Source organism: Xiphias gladius, chromosome 17, assembly GCF_016859285.1.
Source record: "Xiphias gladius isolate SHS-SW01 ecotype Sanya breed wild chromosome 17, ASM1685928v1, whole genome shotgun sequence".
Taxonomy (NCBI): domain Eukaryota; kingdom Metazoa; phylum Chordata; class Actinopteri; order Istiophoriformes; family Xiphiidae; genus Xiphias; species Xiphias gladius.
Genome location: NC_053416.1, coordinates 2,897,989 through 2,921,384, shown reverse-complemented (window position 1 = coordinate 2,921,384; position 23,396 = coordinate 2,897,989). Strand labels below are relative to the sequence as shown.

At 46.7% G+C, this 23,396-nt stretch overlaps 2 protein-coding genes across 2 annotated transcripts; one reads left to right on the top strand and one right to left on the bottom strand.

The window, feature by feature from the left end:
• Window positions 1-204: 204 nt before the first annotated feature.
• Window positions 205-19,139, bottom strand: gemin5 (gem (nuclear organelle) associated protein 5). The gene is made up of 28 exons (XM_040149959.1): window positions 18,841-19,139; window positions 17,709-17,863; window positions 16,677-16,858; window positions 15,688-15,839; window positions 15,370-15,468; window positions 15,021-15,153; window positions 14,155-14,320; window positions 12,939-13,151; window positions 12,261-12,346; window positions 11,301-11,383; window positions 10,718-10,845; window positions 9,802-9,875; window positions 8,503-8,684; window positions 7,830-7,969; window positions 7,372-7,543; window positions 7,030-7,242; window positions 6,873-6,929; window positions 6,646-6,771; window positions 5,978-6,073; window positions 5,501-5,638; window positions 4,674-4,821; window positions 4,251-4,370; window positions 3,901-4,111; window positions 3,154-3,420; window positions 2,811-2,973; window positions 1,871-2,354; window positions 1,069-1,156; window positions 205-427 (listed from the first exon to the last, which is right to left on the bottom strand). The coding sequence occupies exons 1-28, from the start codon at window positions 18,980-18,982 to the stop codon at window positions 269-271; spliced, it is 4,377 nt and encodes a 1,458-aa protein (XP_040005893.1). The 5' UTR covers window positions 18,983-19,139; the 3' UTR covers window positions 205-268.
• Window positions 19,140-19,249: 110 nt separating this feature from the next.
• On the top strand, window positions 19,250-23,055 carry mrpl22 (mitochondrial ribosomal protein L22). Its single transcript, XM_040149962.1, has 7 exons — window positions 19,250-19,393; window positions 19,491-19,533; window positions 20,633-20,768; window positions 21,024-21,089; window positions 21,798-21,875; window positions 22,123-22,192; window positions 22,744-23,055. The coding sequence occupies exons 1-7, from the start codon at window positions 19,369-19,371 to the stop codon at window positions 22,950-22,952; spliced, it is 627 nt and encodes a 208-aa protein (XP_040005896.1). The 5' UTR covers window positions 19,250-19,368; the 3' UTR covers window positions 22,953-23,055.
• The last annotated feature ends 341 nt before the right edge of the window (window positions 23,056-23,396 follow it).

Genomic DNA, 23,396 nt, shown 5'->3' with positions numbered 1-23,396 from the left:
CCGTAAAGAAAATAAAATAAATAACCAATAGAAACCCGTTTACCCGTGTGGACTATGGGCAGTCAGATCAGGACATGGACGTATATTAAACAAGTCGTGATCCTGCCATTCAGCTGTTACCTGCAAGTATGACGTGAAATCTCTTCCAGCTCCAGGGCAAACAACTCTGCCTCTAGAATCAAATCGACTCAGGATGATCCACCATCTTGTACGTGAAGGTTTTTTTTATTTTTATTCAACAAATATCTGTACAGTGAAAGTGCTTCTTTCAGTCTAGCTGGGAGGCTTTCGGGACCGACGGACTTGGTCCGTATTTATGGAGCAGATCTTTGGCCTCCTGTTGCAGGGACTCAGAGACAGACGGTGAGGACTTGGCGAAGTGCAGGAGAACCAGGCAACATTCGACAACATCTGGGTGCGGATACATCTGAGAGAAAAACACACAGAGACGTAATCACTTGTTGGCACTGAAGGCTGGGTTCATGGGACGTGGGGACACTTCTGAACTTTAGTTTCACAGGTTTAACACAAACAGCCTTTCTAGCAGACGTCGCGCTTAATTCATACGTGGAAGTCAATACCTGGAAAAATTGTGTTTGTATAAAATTCTGCACAAATATTCATAATCCCCATAGGATGAATCCTACCGAGTTTCCCTCTAGCGCCACCTGCAGGTTGACATTTGTAGCTTTCAGTGATAGGACGACTGGTGGATGGAAGGACATTCATTTATTTTTAATTTTAATTATTTAACTTTGTCCTCTCAGGATGAACTGTAATTACTTTAGAGACCCCTTTAACTTTTTGTGCAACTCCATCATCAGGTCAAAATTGAATATGTCCAATACTTTGGTTTATCACCGAATATCTACTAAGGTTAAAACCTAATTTAATTCCCATCAGTCTCAGCTCTACTTTTCCTTCAGTGCTAATTAGCTAACGGTAGGTGGTGAACGTGGTTAACATCAGCATGCTATTGTTACTGTGAGCATGTCGCGTTGCGCCGCTCGTGTGGCTGTCGTGGGATATACGGCAGTTTGTACAGATGTGTTGTGTTCGGACGTGTACCTTGATCGTGTCCGGCAGGTCAGCCAGCCGTTTCTGGCGCTCTGACATCGTGGTGGACAAAGAGAGGAACGTCTCCTGGTCATCAGGCCTGAGGCCGAGAGAGAGAAGACACTTGAATCAACAATCGTCAAACCGTCAGGCATCCTGTGAGACAACGGCGGGAAATCCCATCAGGAAATCTTCGTTCTTTGAGACGTGGAGCGCAACGATGTCAGATGCCTCCTCTAGCAACAGCACTGCTGAGTTAGGTCACCTAAGCATGTACTTTAGGTATCAACGGTCAAAGTACTCAGTGTCCGGAAAGATGGTCCCTGTGAGCGTTTATATTACTGGAGAGTTCACACTCAATCATTAATGTGCCAGTAACATTCACGTAGTAGTCAGGTAGCTGTTGGGCAGTTGCATTATATTTAACAAGACTCTCAAATGTTTGGGTGTAAAATCTTAACCTACAAAGTAACTAGTAACTGCAGTAAAAACTACACTATTATTTCAGTTTAGAGAGGCCTGAAATGCAAATACCCGAGTCAAGTTTAAGCTCTTCTAAACCGTGCTTAACTACAGTTGTTAAGTAAATGTACTTCTGTACTTTCCTCCTCCATGGGTCCACCTCACAAAGCATCCGTACACGCTGGCTCGTTTAATGTGCGCCGCTGATTCCGCTCGCATCATGTTAAGAGTCGTACGACCGCTGCTCACACACACACACGTGTGTTTAACTGTCGCCTACTGCGTGTGTTTTCCGTACATTTACAGCTTCAAAGCCAAACATCACAAAATGTCCCAAAAACAGAGGCCTCACCGTTGCCCAGCATCAGCGGACGACCCTGTGGTGGAGGGCGTGTCGGCCTGTTTCTCCCCAGAGTCGAGCTGCCCTCCCTGGGCTCGGCTGTGCTTCAGCACCATGGCGGCCAGCCGCTCTTGGATCTCTCTCACTGACCTCTGGGTGGCCTGACAGGCGGCGTGAGGCTCGGACAGAAGAAGCGACGCATCGAAGTGCGGCTTATCCGACCTTCTGGCCGACGGGCAGACGCTCTCTCCCGACTGTGATAATCCCCCGTTCACCGGCTCGTCCTTCGCCAGGCCTCCAGCGCAGGGGTCGCCTGCTGAGAGGGGAAGTCCGTTCTGGACCTCCCGGTTGCCGGCGGAGTTGCTCCACCAGCGTTCATACAGACGGTGGTAATGGACAAAGGCCCGCAGACTGTCGGCAGCGGCTTTGGCTTCTTCTTCTTCTTCTGTGTGATGAAGTGTTTTGGGATGTTTCCTGGAACAAACAGTGACATCACCTGATGAAAAAGAGAGAAAAAGAAAAACTTGGAAGGCGGCAGGACATCTCAGAAAATAAAAACAATGCACTGGGGCTGCAACCGATCACTATTTTCATTATTGGTTAATCTGTTGATTTTTTTTTTTTTTTCTACCATTGATCCAAAAAACATTTAGTCTTAAAAACGGCAAAAAAGTGGCCAGAGTTCCAGAAAACCAGAAAACTGGAGCGACTGTGTTTGGCATTTTTCCTGGATGAGTGACCAGACAAAACTGTGCAGTTGATTGATTTAATAAAACCACCAGTCAACCACAGGCTGTCAATCATAACAGAGATCTTTAGGATCAATGCTCAGCCAACAGCTGTCTCTGATTCATACTAGAAAAAAAAGTCTATTGTAAGTGGGAACGGTGAAAATCTTCCGTTGCCCCAAACTGAAAATGAGGGACTGGTTCGATGGGACAGACGGACGTACCGTCAGGGAACAGCAGCCTGCAGAGCTCCGCGGAGACGCAGAAGTGTCCGGCGTCTCTCGGCCAAGCCACCGCCTGCCACAACTCCTTGATCGGCTGTCCGTCATCGTCCGATAAGCAGCTCAGTACAGAACGGGTCAGGTGGAGGGACGAGTACAGCAGGACCTGAGGACGAGGAGAGGGACAGCAAGACAGTCGGATACAGGAAACAGCTGGAAGTGGAAAGAGGACAATTTCTCTGACATAATCTCAAAATGAGTGCCGTTTGTCTCCAGACCCTTTTTAACCTGAGGACATTTGAGAATATACTGTATGAAAGCAGGGAAGCAGTTAAGGAGTCCGTACCTGTCTGAGGGGGACGCTGGCGGTGGGCGCCGGACTCTCCGCGGACCTCAGCTCCCGCAGAAGAGCTCTGGCGCTGCGGTGTCCCGCCGACTTTTGCGAAACGCCAAAGTGCTCCTCCCACACGTCCCTCACTCGGTCCCGGATGCTGACGTGACCCCCGCCCGGTGACGCCCACGGGTGACTGGAGACGCAGGACAGGGGCGCCACGTCGGCGTCCGCCAGCATCGCGGACAGCAGCTCAGTCACGCAGAGATGCAGCCTGTGGACCTGCAGGTGAGGGAGACCGCCGACGTCAAGGGATTTCACATCATGTTTTCAGAGCTTTAAATCAAAAACAAGGCATGAACCAGCCTCTATCAAAGGAACAAACATCAGCTGCTGTTCTTTTAATTCACGTTCCAGAGGCTGGACATGCAGAGGATTTCAATCCGCACGTTGACAGCTTGTCCTATGTGCGAGAGCCCCGACAATCCCGAGAAGCTCACGCGGTATATTTGGGTTCTGATGAGGAAGAACTCAAATGCTCATAACAGACTCTAAAAATATCCACTTCACTGTCTTTAGGACACGGGATTATTAAAGCACAGCCCAGTTGTCTCCGGCCTTTTGGGCTCGTCCTGGGCTGCGCGTGTTTGTGAGTTGCATGTAATTCAACCAAAGAGTGACCTGACGAAAGTGAAGTAGAAGACAGCGTTATTTGTGTCGCAGACATTTTTTTTCTGCGCTTGTGGTGTTTTTGCAACTGACCAACAGGCTCTCCTGTGAGCTCAGGACCTCCTGGGCTTCCACCCAGCTCTGAGCACCGGCCAGGTCTTTAGCGCACCTCAGGGCCAGCGACTGAGCCAGGGCGACCTCCCCGGAGATCTTCGCCAGAGTGGCCGCCGTCCTCAGCGAGGAGACGTCGTTCTTCCTGGCGATGACTTTGGCTGCGTCGAAACTGGCCCCGGCAGCCAAGTAACTGGGGGAAGAGGTAAAGCAGACAAGAAAAGGCAGGTTTAAATGAATGTCAAATGCTTGTTCAACCATGGCAGAAAGATGAGGAGACAAAAGGTCCCGTTCTGGGAGACAAGATTCTCGAAATCCTCCCCAGTTCTCACCATTTAGCGGCGGCGGAGAAATGACCGTCCTTCTCCAGCACGGCAGCCCAGCTGGTGTACAGCTCCTTCAGGACGGGCTCGTCTGCTGGAAGCCTGGCCTTCACCAGAGCTATGGCCTCCCTGACGTAAAACACACACACACACACACACACGTCTGCTTTGTCAGCGCATGAACACATGAATATCTGCTGAAGATGAACAAGAAGCATGTCAAGATCGGCATTTCAAAATAAAAACAACTGTCTTGTTAATTCAGTGAAAAGGGAAACACTACAAATTTGAAACAGAAATGTTCAAGTGCTTTTATTTTACAATCCCTTCGGTAGCACAGCAAAAACATGCCTGTGTAGTTCAATGACCAGAAGTAAAAAGAAGCAAATCGATAATCGTGCATTAAAAAACCAAGAGACCAAAGAAGGGAACCTGTAGAGCTTGTGAGAGTGCAGCAGGTCGACCGCCTCGTACAGCTTGTTGATTGACAGCAGGTGGGACGCTGCCTTCAGGTACTGCTCCTGCAGACACAGCTGCTTGACGAAGGCCTCCGCCGTCCGGCTCCACACCTCGAACCCGGCTGGAGGAGCAAACGAGGCAAAACCGAGGTTTGTCGCGGATTCAAAGTCAGGGGAGTGGACCAATAGAAGCCGAAGAGGGCGGAGGGGCTTTGTGTTAATGTGAGGGAGAGACAAGCGAAAGCGCCAAGCAGAGCACTCCGCTGGAGTGGTGCTCTGACACGGTTTCTTAGTTTTAATTTTAGTTTCTTGGGTTTTATGAACAGAAACGTATTCCTGAAAACAGAGTGAGAACGAGGAATGACTAAATAAATATGACCCCACATCAAAATTTCTAGATGCTGGTACCAAAATAAAAGAGTTACTCGGTACCTCAGAATTAAGTCAAAAATATCTATTAGATGCCAAGTTTCTTTAGTCATTCTGACTTTCATAATTCTAATTATTTAGTCAAAATTGTGATTCCAATTCCGATTTTTCAGTTAAAATCTTCATCTTTCATACCAATTTTTTTTTCTTTATAAGAAATGTGCGACCGAATGTCACATTTTGATTATTTCTTCAAAATTAGGAGAAATTCAAAACTTTTGCGCCAATAGACCCAGTTGCCATTAGTTAGGAAAATAGCTGTTAAACTAACTAAATGCAGTTTAAGCAGTCACGAAGTGGCAGAACGACAGAGGTTCAGAGTCTCCGCCGAAGCCCAGTTCTAAGGCGACAGAAGTCAATACAAGTGCTCACCCATGGGGGCGATGGAGAGCAGGTGGTCGTTCAGCTCTCCTTTCTCCGTGGCGAGCTGCAGCGCCCCCTCCAGGTCTCCGCCCCACAGCCGCACGTAGACGACGGAGTCGTAGTGACCCGCCTCCGCGTGACCCTCCTCTGCAGAGCAACACAGAACCAAGGTGGAACAAGGTGGACGTCAGAGCCGCCGACACGAAAACCGATTCAGTGCTGCGCTTCACATCACGAGCACATGAGATCATCTAGGTCCAGGAATACATGCGTGCATCATGAGCGTGTTCCGGCTGTCTAAAGGTTTCAGGTTTTAATCATGTGGTAGTTGAACCTGTGAAACTATGAAGGGGGGAAGTAAACTACAGATGATTAACTGCTAAAGGGCCTAAATAGAAGAATAGAGGTTTTATCAGCTGCACTGTGTCAATGTACAAGTCAAGGAAACAGTTGATCCAGGCTGAGGAAAAAGAAACACACACAAACCTTCTGACTCAAACATGCGGTGCAGAGCCTGTCTGTCAGAGAAGAGGCCCAGATGGATGTGCTCCCCCTGGCCTGGGACGCAGCCTGCAGGGGGCGCTGGAAAAAACACACACACACGCAGGTTGGTACTTCGGGGACATAATGCATTCCCTAGGCCGTTACCCTGACCTCGACCATCACAACTTCCTGCCAGACCCCCCCCCCAACCTAAACCTAACCCACCATAAAACCAAGTCTCAACAGCCCATTGAAGGTGATTCGGAAAGTGAGGACCAGCCAAAATGTCCTCACTCCCAAGGTATGAAACTTTAATTGGTAGCCATACAACTACACACTCGGTCAGGTAAGCTAGCTGGTCCGCGTGACCTTTGCTTATAGAAAGTACATACATTCGTTTGTTTTCATATTTCTATTCATACATACACTTTGCTACCGTTTACGCTACCTGCTCATTGCTGCGTGCGGTGACCATAAAACCGAATCCCGCCTTATTCAATCCAAACTAAAACCAGACTGATCCCGACCAGAAGGAACCCGAGTGTGCGACGCAAAGCTAATCGCCTATTCTGACCCAGACTTTACCAATACATTACCAACTGGGTTCCTCTAGATCGTAATCACTGCGCGAACCAAGAAACGCGACCGGGCCAGAGCCGACGCCATCTCACCACTGTTGTGTTTGACAGAGGCCAGGGTGACGCAGTCCTGCAGCAGCTCCTCTTTGGGCCGATGGTCCATGGATGTACTGATGGGCAGCATGGAGCGGGGCTTCTTCTTCTTCAGCAGGTTTGCGTCTGGAAACGCGCACACAAACAAATCCGTCACGGTTACAACACACGACGTCTACAATACATCCAGTTGAAGTGCTTTTGCACAACTCCGGTAGAAACTATACCTGGTTTGTCTTTGCTTTTAGCAGCGGCGGAGGATTTTCTTTGCACCTCAAAAGTGGCTGAAACAAAATGTCAGAATAAGCCTGTGACACTTAAAAGGTCCCAACAGTCTTAGTGTCTTTTCAAACCTGCCCCAACTGTTGATTCCCGCTCCGTTACCTGGCGGAAGTACAGAACTGCTCGTTGAGCTGACCTCATCTTCCTCATCTTCACCAGACAGCTCTTGTCCCATCACCGACTTCTCTCCTCCTGTAAGCAGCTCCCCGTTCGCCTCCGACGGCGCAGCCCCCCCGGCCCCCGACGCCTTCTTGTTCTTCCTCTTCTGCTTGGGATTGGCCTTCATCTTTTCCCTCAGCTCGACCATCTTTTTCCCTGAGAGATTGAGCATGGGAAGGTTACAGCCTGCTGATAACACCAAATCAGTTTACTCTAATCCGTTCTTCGAGTGCCGGACGATGCGACCCGGGGTGTTTCAGCAGCGCTGCGGAGACAGATGATCACCTTTGGGTGGATTTGTGAACGGTTGTTTGGAGACTCTCCACTCCTGCACGGTGAAGTCCTTCCCTCCAGTCCAGATCACGTCTGGATCGACGGGCGACCAGTCCACACACAGCAGGTAGCCCACGTGACCCCGGTAGTTGGCGACAGCAGCCTCCTGCAGCACATCCCACACCTGAACAGAACAAAATCATCCGGCCACGTAACCCCGAATGATATTTACGTGCTTAAAGTGGGTAAATCACAAAGGAAACTGGAAACCAAAATATATAAAAAAGGAGATAAAAATTGATGGATGCATTAGAAACAAAGTCCACTTATTAGATGAGCAGTAAACCCAAATCCAAACCCCACAAAAAGACACACGTGGCCTAAGGATTGAAGATGCTGTTCTACAGTTCTTTGGGCTCTTTCTCACAGACTGTGAAGGCTCGGACAGGAAGGTCTGGCCTGGCACTGACCTGGGCGGTGCCGTCATACGAGACGGTGACCAGCCGGGCCTCATGGTGCGGACTCCAGGCCATCCCGGTGATTTTAGCCGTATGACCGCACAGCCTGCGATGCGGCTCCGTCAACACCACAGAGCTTTCTGGGGGATTCTCTGCAAAAAAGAAAAACAAAAGAGCGGACTGCGTCTTTTTGCTGTTTAAAGAGACCAACAGTGTGGTAAGATACTTTAACAATCCAGCTGATCATTGCACCTCATTTTCTGGTAGCTCGCTTGACAGTCACAAAGGTGAGGGTTTTTACATGTTTTATCCCTAAATTAAGCCTGTCAGGTGGTGCTTATTCCCGGGCCTGTACAACTCCTACAACTCTGTGGTTTCAAGTATTTGCATACAGGCCGTTCAGATAGACGCCGTTGGCCACGATTTGAGTTTGTTGAGCTTGTAGGAGGTGAGACCCTCTCTGGGAATCAGTTCTGAATGAGAAGCCGACTCCAGGGTTAAGAGAGTCCCTTGGACACTAACATATTTGCAGGAAAGTGGGATTGTTATGTCACAAGTTTAATTTTATTTGACCTTGGCTCCTAAAAGTCTGAAAATGTGCTGCAATACCCAACTTTCAACAGAAATGCAAGCTCTCGCAAGTAATGTGGGGGAGTAACACAGTGTTTTTGAGATCTCTTCCCACCTATGACGGCGCAGAGATCGTGCACGTAGACGATGGCGTTGCTGGAGCCCGACGCCAGGAGGCAGTGTAGCTCAGGCGGAGAGCTATGGTCGTGATGCCACCGTAGCACGTTGATGATCTTGTGGTGCTGCTGGATGCTGCACAGCAGCTTCAGGCTGGGAGCCTGATACACATCAATGCACCTGCAGCAGGAGAGCTCATGGTCAGCCATTTGAAAGGATAGCAACACAGATTAAAAACTAGGAAAGCAAGGTGAGATGCAACCGAAGAGATTAGTTCTCAGACATCTACCACTTGAGGAACCTGGTATCTGCCGATAAAGGACAGCAACATAAAAACACGGAAGTCTGGAGGAAATTTGATCGGATTCAATGAGCTGATGAGTTTTCTCCTCCCTAATATGGATTTGGGATTATGGGAAGTCAAACTATTGAATTTATCTTTTCGAAGACACACTCGGAGACGGAAAGAAAAAACGTGTAATGCTCTAGGATATGCTTTCCAAACTTTTCTACAGCTCGCTGAACTTTCTTTTAAATCCAAATTTACCGTTTTTTTTTCATTTCTGTCACAAATTTTTTCCATGTCGCATAGTGTTCACTGGAAATTTCAATTAAAAAGGTCATATTGATGATATTTACACCTGCATCGACTTACTTTGCTACTTGGTGGCAGAACAAAGAAGCTGTAAACACACCATTGCCACCACGATCACCTTTACCTTGAAGCGACATTAGCATTCATTTGGAGTTGTGTTTCAGGTGATCCGACCAATGCGAGTCCAATATTCATGTTTATTCATGTTTTCATACTCATGTGCACTAATCCCGTCACATATAGTAATTTGTTCCATCGTTAATGTAAAAATACTGATTATAGCAGCTTTAAAGCTACGTTACCTTTGTATCATGTCATTGTTTTTTTAAAGTTCCCAGTTTATCACAAAACCTGTTTAGGGAAAACATTTAAAAAGTGAAGAGTTTTGTGAGTTTGTAAGTGAAATCTTTGATGCTTAGCATCTACCGACCCCAACGGAAGCAAAGTTCAAACATCCCAGACTAAATGACTGTAACGGACAGTGGCGTCCAGGAGGTTTAAGTGTTTAGATGAGTCAGTGTGACACTCGATCATAAACCCAGAGTGTGACCCAGTTAACAGAGTACAACCCTTCGCTCGGAAACTAATAGGTTTTTTCTGTAGCCTAAAGACTGCACTGTGTCAGTGCACAGCTGGTGCCTCCCAGGACTCCACAGGCTGAGGGTCTATTATGAGAAAGGTCAGGCCGGGCCGCTCACTCACCCGTCCTCGTTGCCGATGGCAACCACTTTCCCATCCGGCTTCCAGCTGAGGTCAGTGTGTGGAGACAGCTTGTGCTGTTGGGAAGCAGAAATCACCTTTATGACATTTTCAAATCACTTCCATTTACATTCGGCAGCAAGCATGAAACGAACTGTCAGAGCCGGGAGCCACAATATCTGCTTGATCAACGCTCTGACACTGACAACCTGAGGTCCGTGAACTTCTCATGTGAACTTCCTGGGTTTTTCTTTTCCACCGTGGGGTATGTTTGTCGGGTTTTTACTGTGGCTGACCATTGCTCCCGGTTCGCTAAAGGGGGCTCCTGAACTCTGTGCGTGGATGTAAAAAGGGCCTGAGAGAAGACAGATAAATAATGCTTGCTTTTCTGGTCGTTGTAGTCTCAGCAGTGGAGTAAAGCTCCCTTTGCTTTGGGGTTGAAAGAGCTCAGTGGTGGGCGTCAGAGTAGGTTACGCTGGCCTCTAGTTTTTTCTTTAAAATTGATGGAAAATATCATTTTATGACATTTGAAAATATACATATATCAAGACTGGTCCCTTGTGTGCACATACCATCCAGCTGTCGCCTGCGAATGACAAGCAGAGCCACTGGTACGACTCTGGGGGAAAACTGTGTCGTGATTCTGATCAAACCTGGAGGGATGATTCATAAACTGGCCAAATGGACACATGCATCGGTCGCCCGGGAAAAAATATCTCTCCTCATTTTGCATCCGTACCATGTTGCTGAATGACGACCATCTAATGAAAAGTGCCATGACCTACTCACTGAACCGTACAACAACAACAACAACCAGCACAGAAGAAGCACATGCTTAAAACTCAACCACATGACACAGATTGCCGGTGAAATGGCGCGGAGAACTGCATCATCGTCATCGCATCAACGGCGCTCCCACCTTGATGTTGTTCGTGTCTCTGATCAGCTTGTCGATGTCCGACGCCTCTCCGCTCAGCTTAGACGGATCGTGCTGCAGGATGACGCCTTCACCGGCGCAGCTGTACAGGCTGTAGGACGACTTCCCTCCTGCCGCACCCGAGCATCACACACACACACACACACACACACACATGATAATAGATCGTTTCAGGATGATGGGTCAGCAGACTAATGCCAATGCACCGAACAAGGCGCCATCAGCAGATTACTGGCACGGCAACAGTTGTGTTTACAGCGGCGAAGCCAATTGACTGATACGCTAATCAAGACGTCATCTGCCTACAGCTGGTAAAAATCAGCTTCCCACGTCTCGATGTCCCCACGAGCGGCCGAGGTGGGAGGAGGTGAGCACTATGTGTTTTCTTAGCCCATTCAATTACGGAGTCTATTACAAAAGGCCGTGCAGAGATGTTTGGGCTCTTTTTGTTTTCCTTTTTTCTCGCTGACTCGCTTCTTTTCGGCATCCCACCGCCAGTGTTTCTGCTGGGTCAGAGTGTTCGGAGCAAACAGCAGCAGTTGCTAAGAGTTCATTAGGAACTTACCAAATGACATTGGGGGGACTGGGGGTCCCCAAGCCAATGTGTACACGGTTTTTCGGTGATAGGAGCTCGATATCTGAGGAGGCCTGGGAGGAGATGAAGCAGAACAAATGACCAGTCAGGAATAGAGGTCGCGGACAGCTGCGGGGAAATGGAACTCGGGGACCTCCAGGGATTATGAGAAGGATCCACAAGGCCCCTCAGCAAAAAACAACAAATGGTTTAACTTCATGACTTTGACTAAAAGTTTACAAACTTAAAGTCAAACTGAATTCTCAACACTCGTCTCTTTTCGCCGTTGAAAATCAAGTCTCAAGTCATTTTTTAAATGTCGAGTCTTCTTGAAAAAATCTGGATTCTACGAATATGCAGGATTTCATTGCAAACTTTTAACTACTGGATACGAGATGTCCACCACATCGCTTACAGACCATTCTCAATTCATGTGCATCGCGGGGATTCGTGGTTGCACATCCCACTTGTCTGAGTTGCCTACTGGACCGGGATCGGCTTCCAAACAGGCTGTGACGTGACAAATCCTGCTCGCGGGTTCACGCCTCAAACTCAGATTTTAGCTGAGTCCTGAGAAAGGGGGCCTACCAAAAACGCACCGCAGGCAAATACGGTTTTAAATGAAACGGTCCGAGCCGCTATATGCAAAGACATTGGAATTCTCCGTCTCCATGGAAACAACAGCATATGAAACAAAAACAAAAACATATATGGATATTTAATCCTTCTGGGTACTGATTGTTGTCCTCAACAGAGAGCAGAGGACATGTAACTCAGTACGGAGACTGCAGAAAAAAAAAAGACCTACGGCTGAACTTTGAGGAACTGCGTTAAAAACTTTAAGAGGTGGAACTAAGGTGAATGTTACGTGTGGACCGATTTGATAAACTATCTGAACCCGTCAGGTGACACAACTTAGACAAATGCAAAAACTGAAATAATGCATCTTACTTGTTTGAGAAGACATCGTAGAGTCCAACTTTGCCATCATCCGTTCCAAAAGACAAGGATCCCTCTTTTGTCGGGTGCCACGCCAGCTGCAATGAATGAGGAGCTTTGTTAGTGCCTCTTATCTCAGCTGCTTCTTCTGTGTCATCCGACAGTTTCGTCTCGAGTGGGGGAAGTTGATGGGACACAGAGAGTGATGGCTGGACGCCGGATATCGTTCAGCCGCGGTCATTAACCTCAGACATGACTGAGGTTTCACAATGACGAGCTTTAGGAGAGTATGTGGTCTTGTCAGCGGCTCGGCTGAAGAACTTATTAAAAAGCCGACATTTGGACGGCAGAGTAATGTCGGTTTTCTTTTCCCTTGGTGCACTGAGATTTCCTCCCTCTAATAGGTTTCAGAAAACTTCCAGACCCTAACACATCATTCTTAGTCTTAGTCTTCATCTGTTCTGCATACACAGTGGGTCCTACAGTGTACCGCAGATCAGAGCAGGCAATTGCTTTTTGAATGTCTTTTCTCTATGCTTGGTTTTATAAGCCACAAATAAAAAGGTAATTACAAATGAACCAGGCCAAATGCTTTGTTTAGCCTAAGTTAAGTTCCTAAGTGAGTGTCTTACTATGATGAACTTACATGAGGCTGTCAGACAAAAATCCAATGACACCTAAACATCTCACCGCTGTGACCTTGGACTTGATGCCCTGCCAGAAGAACCTGGTGTCGTACTGGTTCTGGGTGGTCAGCGTGTTCCAGACCCGGATCGTGTTGTCCCCGACACCCAGCCCCAGACACCCTGCACCCACTGGGGAGAAGGTCAGGGTGTAGACGAAACCGCCCAGGGTGGGCAGAGTCCAGCAGCAGTCCAGAGAGCCCAGGTCCCAGCATTTAATCTGGAACATTAGGACTCAAATCAATGCTCTTTGCAAATACACAACTCCTTCAATACGTTAGCTCGCTAAAAGCATTTCTTCGCAACAAGATGTGTTTGGAATGTTGTCCTGCTGACAGTTAGGTAAAACCACCACTCCCAACTGCGAGTTAGCCCGGCATTTAACCATCCGTAAAACGTTGAACCGACATTCATGCACTTTGGTTTTGAGCACAGATTAACCGATCGAGATATGACGTGTTAATCAGATTCTCTTCCCTCTGGACAAAGCCGAGCTAGCTCTTTCTCCTGTTTCTATTCGTTATGCTAAGCTAGGCTAAGCTAAGCAGCTGCTGGCTGTAGCTTCATATTTACTGGACAGACATGAGAGCGGCATCGAGTTTCTCGACTTGCTCTGAGCAAGAAGGTGAATGAGCAAATTTCCCAAAATGTCAAACTATTCCTTTAATGAATGGTAAATTTACAACAACAAAAAAAAGTCTAAATACTGGGAATTTCATTGCTGAGTTCATTGTTCTCAGCCTCATCATGCTTGTTGCTCATCAACAGGCAAAAGATTTCTTTGCCGCAACAAAAATTCTTAAGCAAACCAGATGGAGCGAGGACAGTGTTGAAGTTCCTTCGTTGTTTTGTAAGACCAACAATATAAAGAGTGGATTTAATGTAGGTGGTTCTTCACCTAAATTCTGCCAATTCAGGCTTTTCCCTCTTTTGTAAAACCAGAGACTTTCTGTCTTGAAAAAAAGGTGAAATACTGTGTTTCCTGTTACTCAAAAGGTTTGAATTTGTCGAGCAAGGACCGACTCCTCTCATCGTAGCGCTGTCCAATAAATGACAAATAATCTATACACACAGTATACTCCATTGACACAGTGTGTGTGTGTGTGTGTGTGTGTGTGTGTGTGTGTGTGTGTGTGTATATAAAAATCCAGCCAACATAAAAGGGTGAACTTTCCCAGTATGTGTCAGACCAAAGGTTGTTCAAAGCACGTGTTGTGACCCACCTCTCTGTCCATGGAAGTGCTGATGAGCAGCTCTCGGTCGTCCTGCAGTTGAACCGAACTCATGTTGAAGACAATCCTGCTGTGGTTCTGACCCTCTGAAGAGGTCCCCAGCAGAGTCCACTTCTGCTTCCCTGATCTGGTCAAGTCCCACATCACCAACTCACCACTGAGGACACAGACACAGACACACACACAAATATAAGACCAAGCAAACTCACAACTAATTTAAGCATTTGAAGATAAATAATGTCTCTGTGAAGTGTTTATGTCCATTGGTCTTTCGCATGGTCCCGTTCTACTTCACTGTAAGTTCCTGTTGAAACTCATTAACGTCATCATCACAAATTTCGAACACAACAAATGAAGACACCAAAAAGCAACGGTCAAGAATCCATGCTACCCTTTCACATTTTATTAGTTCTATTTTGTACCTTATTTTGTGCTGCTGTTGTGCTGTTCCTGCCATTTAACCGGGACACTCTCGACAAACACATATCATAATCTCCAGATAATATCTTGGTAAAATAAAAAAAGGAATCACTAGTGATTTTTCTCTATTTGTTGTCTTTGCTACAACTCAAGCATGATCTTCGGGCCAAGAGTCTCTGCAGTATCATGTCCATACCTTGCTGAAAATAACTGCTATTAAGGCAGGAAAACAATGTAAAAACTTGTATTTGATTTAGCAAATGATTAATTAAGGGGTTAAAAATACAAAAGCACAGGCCAAAGGTATGCTTCACACGCCTTTCTGTTCAGGATTGTTTTTACTCAATCCCACCCTGCTAAAACCCACCGCGGAGCTCTGCCGTTACCATGTTTCATCAGGTCGCCTCTGACGTTCCGATTACGGGACGTGCGTGTACCTGAAGCAGCTGGACACGAGTTGTGTCGGTCGGCCCCTCGGCCAGTGGACGTTGAGCCAGAGTCTCTCTCTGACCCCGGGGTCGACCGCAGAGCCTCGTTTCTTCAGATACGGCAGCTTCAGAGTCATCACACCTGCGGGTGGAGGAAGATGAGAGGATACGGAGGGGATTCACAAAGACCATCAAGTTCCATCTTTCTTAATAAGACATCAGCAGTGTGATTTGAGTTCTCTGTGGGTTTGAGCTCGTTCCTGAGATATCTGAAACACCTCTATTCTATCTAAATGACTACTGCTAACTGCACTGCAGCTGTACTCAACAGAGAATCTAACCGGGCTGAACCTCTCACCTTTGCCCTTCGCCGTGCTCCAGATCCTCACTGTCTGGTCTTTGCTCCCAGAGGCAAGATAGCAGCCCTTCTCCTCCCCTGCAGACTCTCCATTAGGCACTAGGGTATGAAAAAAAACAACATTGAATCCAGTTACTGGTTTTCATTAAAACCGGTAACCAAAAAACATTTTCCATCACCACATTAGTTCCGATAGAATTTTTTTCTCGTCATTTGTGCAAAAGTAACACAAACTGGGGGAAAAAAAGCCGCTACTGCACCAAACCAGGGCAGTAGCACCATGTAATGTGTCTCTATGATATGACGGCACACTGCTACCTTCACTCTCCTCCGGTCTGCTGTAGAGGGCGCCCTCGCCGGGGAGCGGCGACCATGCCAGCGAATGGACCTCATCATCATGTCCACGGAGACGCTGCGTCACCTCGCCTTTCTTGCTCACATCAATCAGCACGATCATCCCGTCTTTGTACCTTGGGCAGCGTAACGACAGGGTTGTCACGGTCACTGATATTTATGTGCCTGTCCCGTGCTGCTGATAGAGGCCGAATTTCACCGTAAACCTCATACATGTTGCCTGTTTTCGCCGCCTGCGAAAGCTGAAACTACTTTTCAACAGCAAGTATGAAAGGAAGACTTGATGGAGTATATCAATAAAAGAGGTAAAGATATGACAATTAGCAGAGAGGCAAGCGTTAGTTCAGCTTTGGGTTGTTTTAACTCATCGTTTTCTGGCTGAAATGTTCTAATAATTTTGATGGTAAATAAAATAAAATCACAGACTAAGTAGTGTAAAATTAAGAACTTGCTAAGCCATAATTAATTCTGGGTAATCAGAAATTTTAAGACATGCTAGATGTTTTAAGCAGTTGCAAAGACCCTGTGGGAAAAAAAAAATCTTCTCACTCTCGTGTTTACAGAAACTGTTTCTTCCTTCAGTCACATGATTTTCAAATTCTTTGCATGGCAGCAGACCCACCAGCAGATTTGAATAGAACACGTTCTGCAGATTTTAATGATCTCAGTCTGGTTTTTGGGCACTGAATCCGCACTGCCTCTCTTTCTCTGTGTAACTACACATTCAGTTTGGAATCTGGTCGTTCTTAAGAAGCCTCACATTTGAATTGTTATCTTAGTTCAGTTGTCCTCATCTCTGTTCATAGCCAAACTAAGCCCCACGGGAAACGATTCTTATTTTGCTTCAGATTTGAGCTCCTGGGCTTGGTTTTTTACGTGAACCATCGAAGGACTCGTGATCCACCGGGCTGAACTGTGGTCTTTACAGTGGTGTTTCTCTGCGGTCCTCTTACCCGACGGCCACCAAGTTCCAGGTGTGAGGGGAGCAGGTGAGGCAGAAGATGGTCCTGGGCTCGGGAAAGAAGCTGGCAGTGTCTCCTGTGTGGTACCAGTGACAGACGACGACGCCCTTCTCGTCCCCCGACACCACCAGGTTTTTATCTACCGGGGACCAGTGCACCGCTGAGACGGGGTTCTGTGTGTGGGGACAAAACAGCTGTAAGCGACATCGTGTTGACACCGTACGTCAAAGTAATGCATTAGTCTGGATTCAGTGGAAGGTTTAGTGTCTTGTGATGGTCAAAATGCTCGTCTAGCTTTGCTGTCGACCTTTACAAATCAACTGGCGTGAAACATGCTTTTTTCCATTCTTGTAAATTTGGGAATGAAAAGTGTAACATTTACAATGAGTCTAAAATACTGTTACTGTTTGAAGCAAAAACGCTTTTTTTGCTTCAGGGAATGGACTTCCAATATGTCTGACTGCTTTGTGCTTCACTCGTGTTATGCAAACAATTCACTTATCCACGAACAGCAATTCAGACATATTCGGGATCCAAATCCGCCTTGTCAGTCTATGCTTTTCATTTTTCAGACCAAACCAAAGAAAGACAATTTCCCTTGAAGGCATAATGTGAAGCAAATAATGGAAAGTAAATAAGCAATGCCCTCTGCTCTAGAACTGCCCTGGAGACAGTCACTGGGTTGCTGCAGAGTGGCCTGGAAGCCGAGTGTACGAAGCAGTTGACCCGTTTGTCCCGCTGCAGTGTGAAAACTGTCCTCTGCTCTGTCGGGCTCAGACGGCTGACTTTTCTCTCCAGATTGGGTCGGCAGTCCAATGTCTCCGTGACAACACAGAAGCGGGAAACCAAAACGCCTGACAGTGTCTGAACAGAGGACGGCGGGGTTTCCACCTCAGAACGGGGAAAGCGGCCTCCTGCTTGCCCTCTGCTGCCGGTGCGGAGCAGACCGCAGCCTGCTGGAGGCGCCGCCATGCTCTGAAGAGGGGCACAGTTTCTCTGGCGACCGGACAGGATGACACTCACCTGATGAGCTGCGTGCTCCCTCGTGAGGGTCTTCGTGTGCGAGTCCCAGAAGCAAACGCTCCCGTCGCTGGAGGAGCTGACACAGGTGTGGCTCTGACCTGCATGCTGACAGAACGAAAAGCCTGACACCAAGTCCTTATGGCCGACGAGCTCCCCTGAAAAACACAGAGGTTTGGCCGTCGGTGTCAGCGCAATGCAAAGACAGGAAAAGAACCACGAGCCGCTGAAACGGAGGGAAAGTCACTGGTATCGATGCCGAAACAAATGATGACTGGAGATTTTAACCTCCACACAGCAAACCGAAGACTTGTTGAGGCTTGGAACGAACGATTACTTCCATCATCGACCCGTCTGTTGGGCATTTTCAATTAAAGGGGCACGGAAGTCCAGGAAAACGACCCCTGACGATGTGATCTGGGCTACCTGTGTGTGTGTTCGGACTTTCAACTTTTACAGAGGGCCTGTGCGAGCTCGGGGTGTGGGGTCTGAAGGAAGTGGGCCTTTGGGTGGATCTAATGAAAGAGGCTACCGAGCTGCATTGAGGGGGAATGGATCCTCTCATTAAAGCTAATCAAAGTGCAATAAACAAATCACTGAAATAATTAATCAATTAGTCTAAAAAAAAAATGACCATCACAGTTGCCCAGTGCCAAAGGCGACATCTTCATATTGCTTGTTTAATCCGAGATATTCAGTTTATAATGAGAAAAGAAAAGAAAACCAGCAAATCTTCACGTTTAAAAAACTGGAACCAGAAAGTTATGGGTTTAAACGATTAACTGATCATCAACATGTGTCGTTCCAGCTCCAATCTCAAGGGGTTTCCACTGTTTTAATGCTCAACCACTCGTTAAAAAAAAAGTATGTTATTGATTTGAACGGTAGTTGAACTCAAGTAGATCCATAGATCGAAGATTTGTTCAGCCTTTCTGGGGCTGGCGAACCGGATCATCGAGCGATCGTTTCAGCGGCGGACTTCTCAGGTACCGAATTCATCCGGAGACGGAGATAAAGCACCAGACCTAGCTTTGCTGTGTGTGTGTGTGTGTGTGTGTGTGTGTGTGTGTGTGTGTGTGTGTGTGTGTGTGTGTGCGTGCGTGTGTGTGACGCCCGGCAGTGCCGGCAGACTCACCCACCACCCTGCAGGAGGATGCGGACACATCGATCAGAAAAATGATGTTTTTGGCTCCGACGCCCAGCAAACCGCCGCCGTTGATGTCACTGCAGCGCGAGCAGTACCAGTTGGGGGAGGCGGGCAGCGACCTGTCGTGCATGGCGCCTCGGACACTTGGACTTTTTTCCCTTTATTCTCTATTAAAGTCTGAAAAAAAAACCCAAACCAAACTTCTCACGTTGCCCGCACTGCCGTAGCTACAACGCCGACTGCCGTACGTTCAGCGCGGTGTCGTAAATCCTGCCGGTGCCGAGTACGGAACCTCACGTGGGTCAAACCGCGCCGAGGTTTGCCGCCCCGGACCACAACAAGAGCTGCGTGACACCGCCGTTTAAAGTTGCTGTTAAAAAACACCCGACGACCTGTAGCCAAACCTAACGGCTCACGGGCGCAGTGAAGACGACAAATGACGGCGCAAAACTTCGCGGTTCAGGCTGTAAACATCGCGAACGTAAAGTGAGCGCGACAGAGTCGTAAAGACGCAACATGGCGACTGCGATGACAGGACGTGGTGAGAGAATTGCAGCCCAGTTTGCCATAAATTTGCAATTATGTGACATGAATTACGTCTGCTGACGATGTTTTAACGCATTTGTGCTTGTTTTCAGGTATCGCCTTTTTTAGGAATATATCTGGGGTGTTACACTCAAGGTAAGAACATCGATATCAGCAGAGCATCATAGCTAACTTGTCTCTGTCACTGCCGAAGGACAAATCAACTCAGATCGGTTGCCTACGTTAGCTGCCTAGATACTAATCATGTTACGTTTGGGTTACCTTTGCATGATGACAGTGACAGTGTTTCCTGTTAACATGCCGAAATATGTACAAAGAGAAGGACGGGTTGTAGGTTACTAGCTACAGTGGAAACATTTAATTAAAAACAGCGTTCATGAATAACGTAAATAGCGACGCAGAAGTTAGCTTCCTAGTCGGCGGTTAAGGGGAAAGTTGTGGGAAACTTAACTTTCAGTGCTGAGCGACCGATTCTCAGTTTTGTTGTTGTTGTTGTTGTTGTTTTGCACATCTTGTTGTGAAAGCGTGTTGGTCATTTTAGGTAAAACCATAAGACTCTCTAAAACCCACTTTCAAATGTGTGAAAACTTTATTCTTTATTCAGAATGAAAAAAAAAAAAAAAACCTGCTTTTTTTTACCGTGTAGACCACATCGGACCAGGTCCTGGTCAAAACCACTACACTTACTATTGTTAAATCTGGACTAGATTATCCCAGTGAAGCCAGAGACTCCTTAAAGACAGTTTCAGATTTGGGAAACTTTCATTCTCTGTTAAAATGCAAAAAAGGGAGATTTCACCGCTTCTTTTCCCACATCTAGACCACATGAATAAGGCCCAGTTCACAGTGTCAGCAGCGTTACGCATAGACAGATGTCTACATGGCATATCACATGATAAACAGTTATCAGGTTATACTTGGATAGGCAGAGGTAGCAGCATGTGCCCGCTTTATTTGCTGAGGAAAACACGTTATTGCTGAATATTCTGGTAGACAGAGACCTGTAGCACCTCCCAGAGGCCAGAACCCGGAACAGTTTTTGAGCAGGGCGAGATTGGTCACACTGGTTTGTATCTGCTCCTTTGATTCTCAGTTGACGGTTGGTGAGAGTCCATGATTTTTGGATGATATCGACTCCACACCGCAGTTTTTCATGCATGCGAGTGCCTGAGCTGGCACGGCATACACAAGCGGTCGCAGACCTTTGCCTCACCTTTCCTTCGCATCTCTCCAGACTACAGGTCCTGGGCGGCAGTCCTCAGCAGCTCTCATGTCTCCACACCAGCACCTCACTGGAATCGAAAAACTGGGAGAAGAGGAACCTGAAAGTTTATCCACCTCAGCTGCCAGACGAGCCGCGCAGACCAGCAGTGAGTCTTTCCACTCGCAGACAATATGCAGTGCAGAGTGAGAGGATGGCGACTCAGGTTTCACCTGTAGGACACTGTTGATATAAGGACTTTTTTTTTTCTTTTTACAGAGTGTAGTGTTGCAGATTTCGTTCGGATTGCTAACGACAAAGTTATGGGTGTATACGTATGTTTATATGTGTTATATACGTTCTTAACTCCACAAACATCTGAACAGTTTTTTGTTTTTGTTTTTGTTTTTTTTCCCTTCCACAGGAGATCCACCACAGTAGGAGGCAGATTAAGTACAGCAAAGACAAGATGTGGTACCTGGCCAAAATGGTAAGACCTACCGCCGGGATTTGTCTCATCAGTATGGGATCCTCAAGCAGCATCACCATGAACAGCATCAAACTGTATCACAGTATCACATCTGTCCACTCTACTGAGGTGTTTTGCACCGTTCACGTCTGTGAGATGCTCGAAGCTGCTGCTCGTCTGGCGGACATTTCTTTTTCTATTTTGTAACTCTTAAATTTTAAAACACCAACAGTGAGCTGACAGGCAATTTAGAAATTTGGAGGAAAACAGCAGTGGTGATGAAACTACCAAGGATTCGTGTTTGTTAGTCAGGATATTTAAACAGGTTGTCAACAGATCTCAATGTAATGTGGTGGAAAGTCAGGTTGTGGGCCGGGGGCCAGGTGATAAGGGTGTCCAGGAACATTTTCAAAAGATTTTTCTGAACACCTTCACTGTTTTGACATTATTTGCTGCATTTAACTGATGAAAACAAATCTGGCATATGGATGTCACGATTGTCAGGCATTCTGTGTATTTGGATGCACATCTGGACTCAGTTTTTATTAGTTCCAATCTCATCTGTTGTTTGCAGTTTTCGTTTTGTTTATAGACCCACTGTGCTGACTTAAGCACGGCGCTGCAGATAAAACGCAGCCTCCTCAGACGGTGCAGCTCCCTGCGGTTCTAACAGCTGTGCAAGAGAGGTTCATTTTGTTGGCCCATCTCACTGCTCGTTCTCCTTCACAGATTCGGGGGATGAGCATTGACGAGGCCATTGCCCAGCTGGAGTTCAATGACAAGAAAGGGGCGAAGATCATGAAAGAGGTTCGTAGCAGAGTGTGCCCTCCCCCTAACTGTTAGTCAACATGTGTGTGTGTGTTTGATAGAATCAAACACAGCAGTCACAAATGAATGGTAATCAAATTCCCGTATGATTAAAATATTTTCCACTTTCACTTTTTTGTTATTCACTCTGCTATTTATTCCTCCATTATTTCTGTTTCACCCCCATCCCGTCTATGCAGTAGAAGGGCATGGATGAATGTCACAGCTCTTCGTCTGTTTGTTTCAGGTCCTTCTTGAAGCTCAAGAGATGGCAGTCAGGAATCACAATGTGGAGTACAAATCCAACCTGTATGTAGGTGGGTGTCTGCGGCACTGAGGGGCTTTGCTGTGTAAACAACGGGGACGACTTCACGTCTCGACATAAAGCAGTTGTGAACAAGTAGTTTTGGAGGAATCCTGCTAATTAACAAGAAAAAAAACAGACAAGACCAAATATATAACATTAATGGTGTTGGTATCCTAATATTTGAGGGTGAAGTTTTACTTAAATACTGTACGTAGACTTGAGCGTTTTTCAAAGACTTAGACTTGCAAATGAAAAACTTTTGCCTCCAGAAACACTCAGCAATTTGATATTAGTCATCACGTCTTCATCCAATGTGCCAAAAGAATTATTATTTTTTTTTTTTTTTAAGCAGTGGGTTTTTTTCATTTATGTGGAGTTTTAACCGTAGTTAAAGATAAGCCTAGAGTCGCCCCCATCTTTGTTATTTTGACCTGTTTTCATTCAAAGGCACCTTTCCGAATTAAATGAGTTACTCTCTCCCTTATCTCTCTCTTTCGGTTCATCTCATCCACTCTTTTCATGACACGCTGTCCCCTCCTGCCCTCCCCCCCCCTTCTGCAGCTGACTCCTACTCCAGCAAAGGGAGGTACCTGAAGCGGATCCGTTACCACGGCCGGGGGATGTTTGGCATCATGGACAAAGTTTACTGCCATTACTTCGTCAAGCTGGTGGAGGGCTCGCCGCCCAAAAAGGAGGAGAAGACGAGCTTGGACCAGGCCAAACAGTACGTCCAGAGCCTCAGGAACCGAACCATCATCCACAGTCTATAGATCACATGATGGGGTTCTGTTTCACATGTAGCTTTTACTGTACGTCTCTGTGTGGGTCTGTGTCATTTGACATTTGTAAATAAAAAATTGATTGAATGGATAATTAGACCTTCTAGCGTTGGTCTTTTTTCATTGTGTGATGTATATTTTTCAGAGTAATACTGACTACGGCCAGTGATTCAGCTTTAAATACAGCGATGACTACTTCAGACATCATTAAGCCCACAAATGTTTAAGAGAGGGCGATTATATCATTTTTCTGCAATAGATTATCAGATTTGATCTCCCATAGATATGACAGAGAGTGCATTGCCGTCGGTTTAAGACAAGGTGCGTAAACTCCATGCCTCACCTATAGTAACACAGTTGGCGTTATTCTCATGTCCATCACGTGCTGACCATGGCAGTTGGAAGGTGAAAAAAAAATCCAAATGTGACACAGGG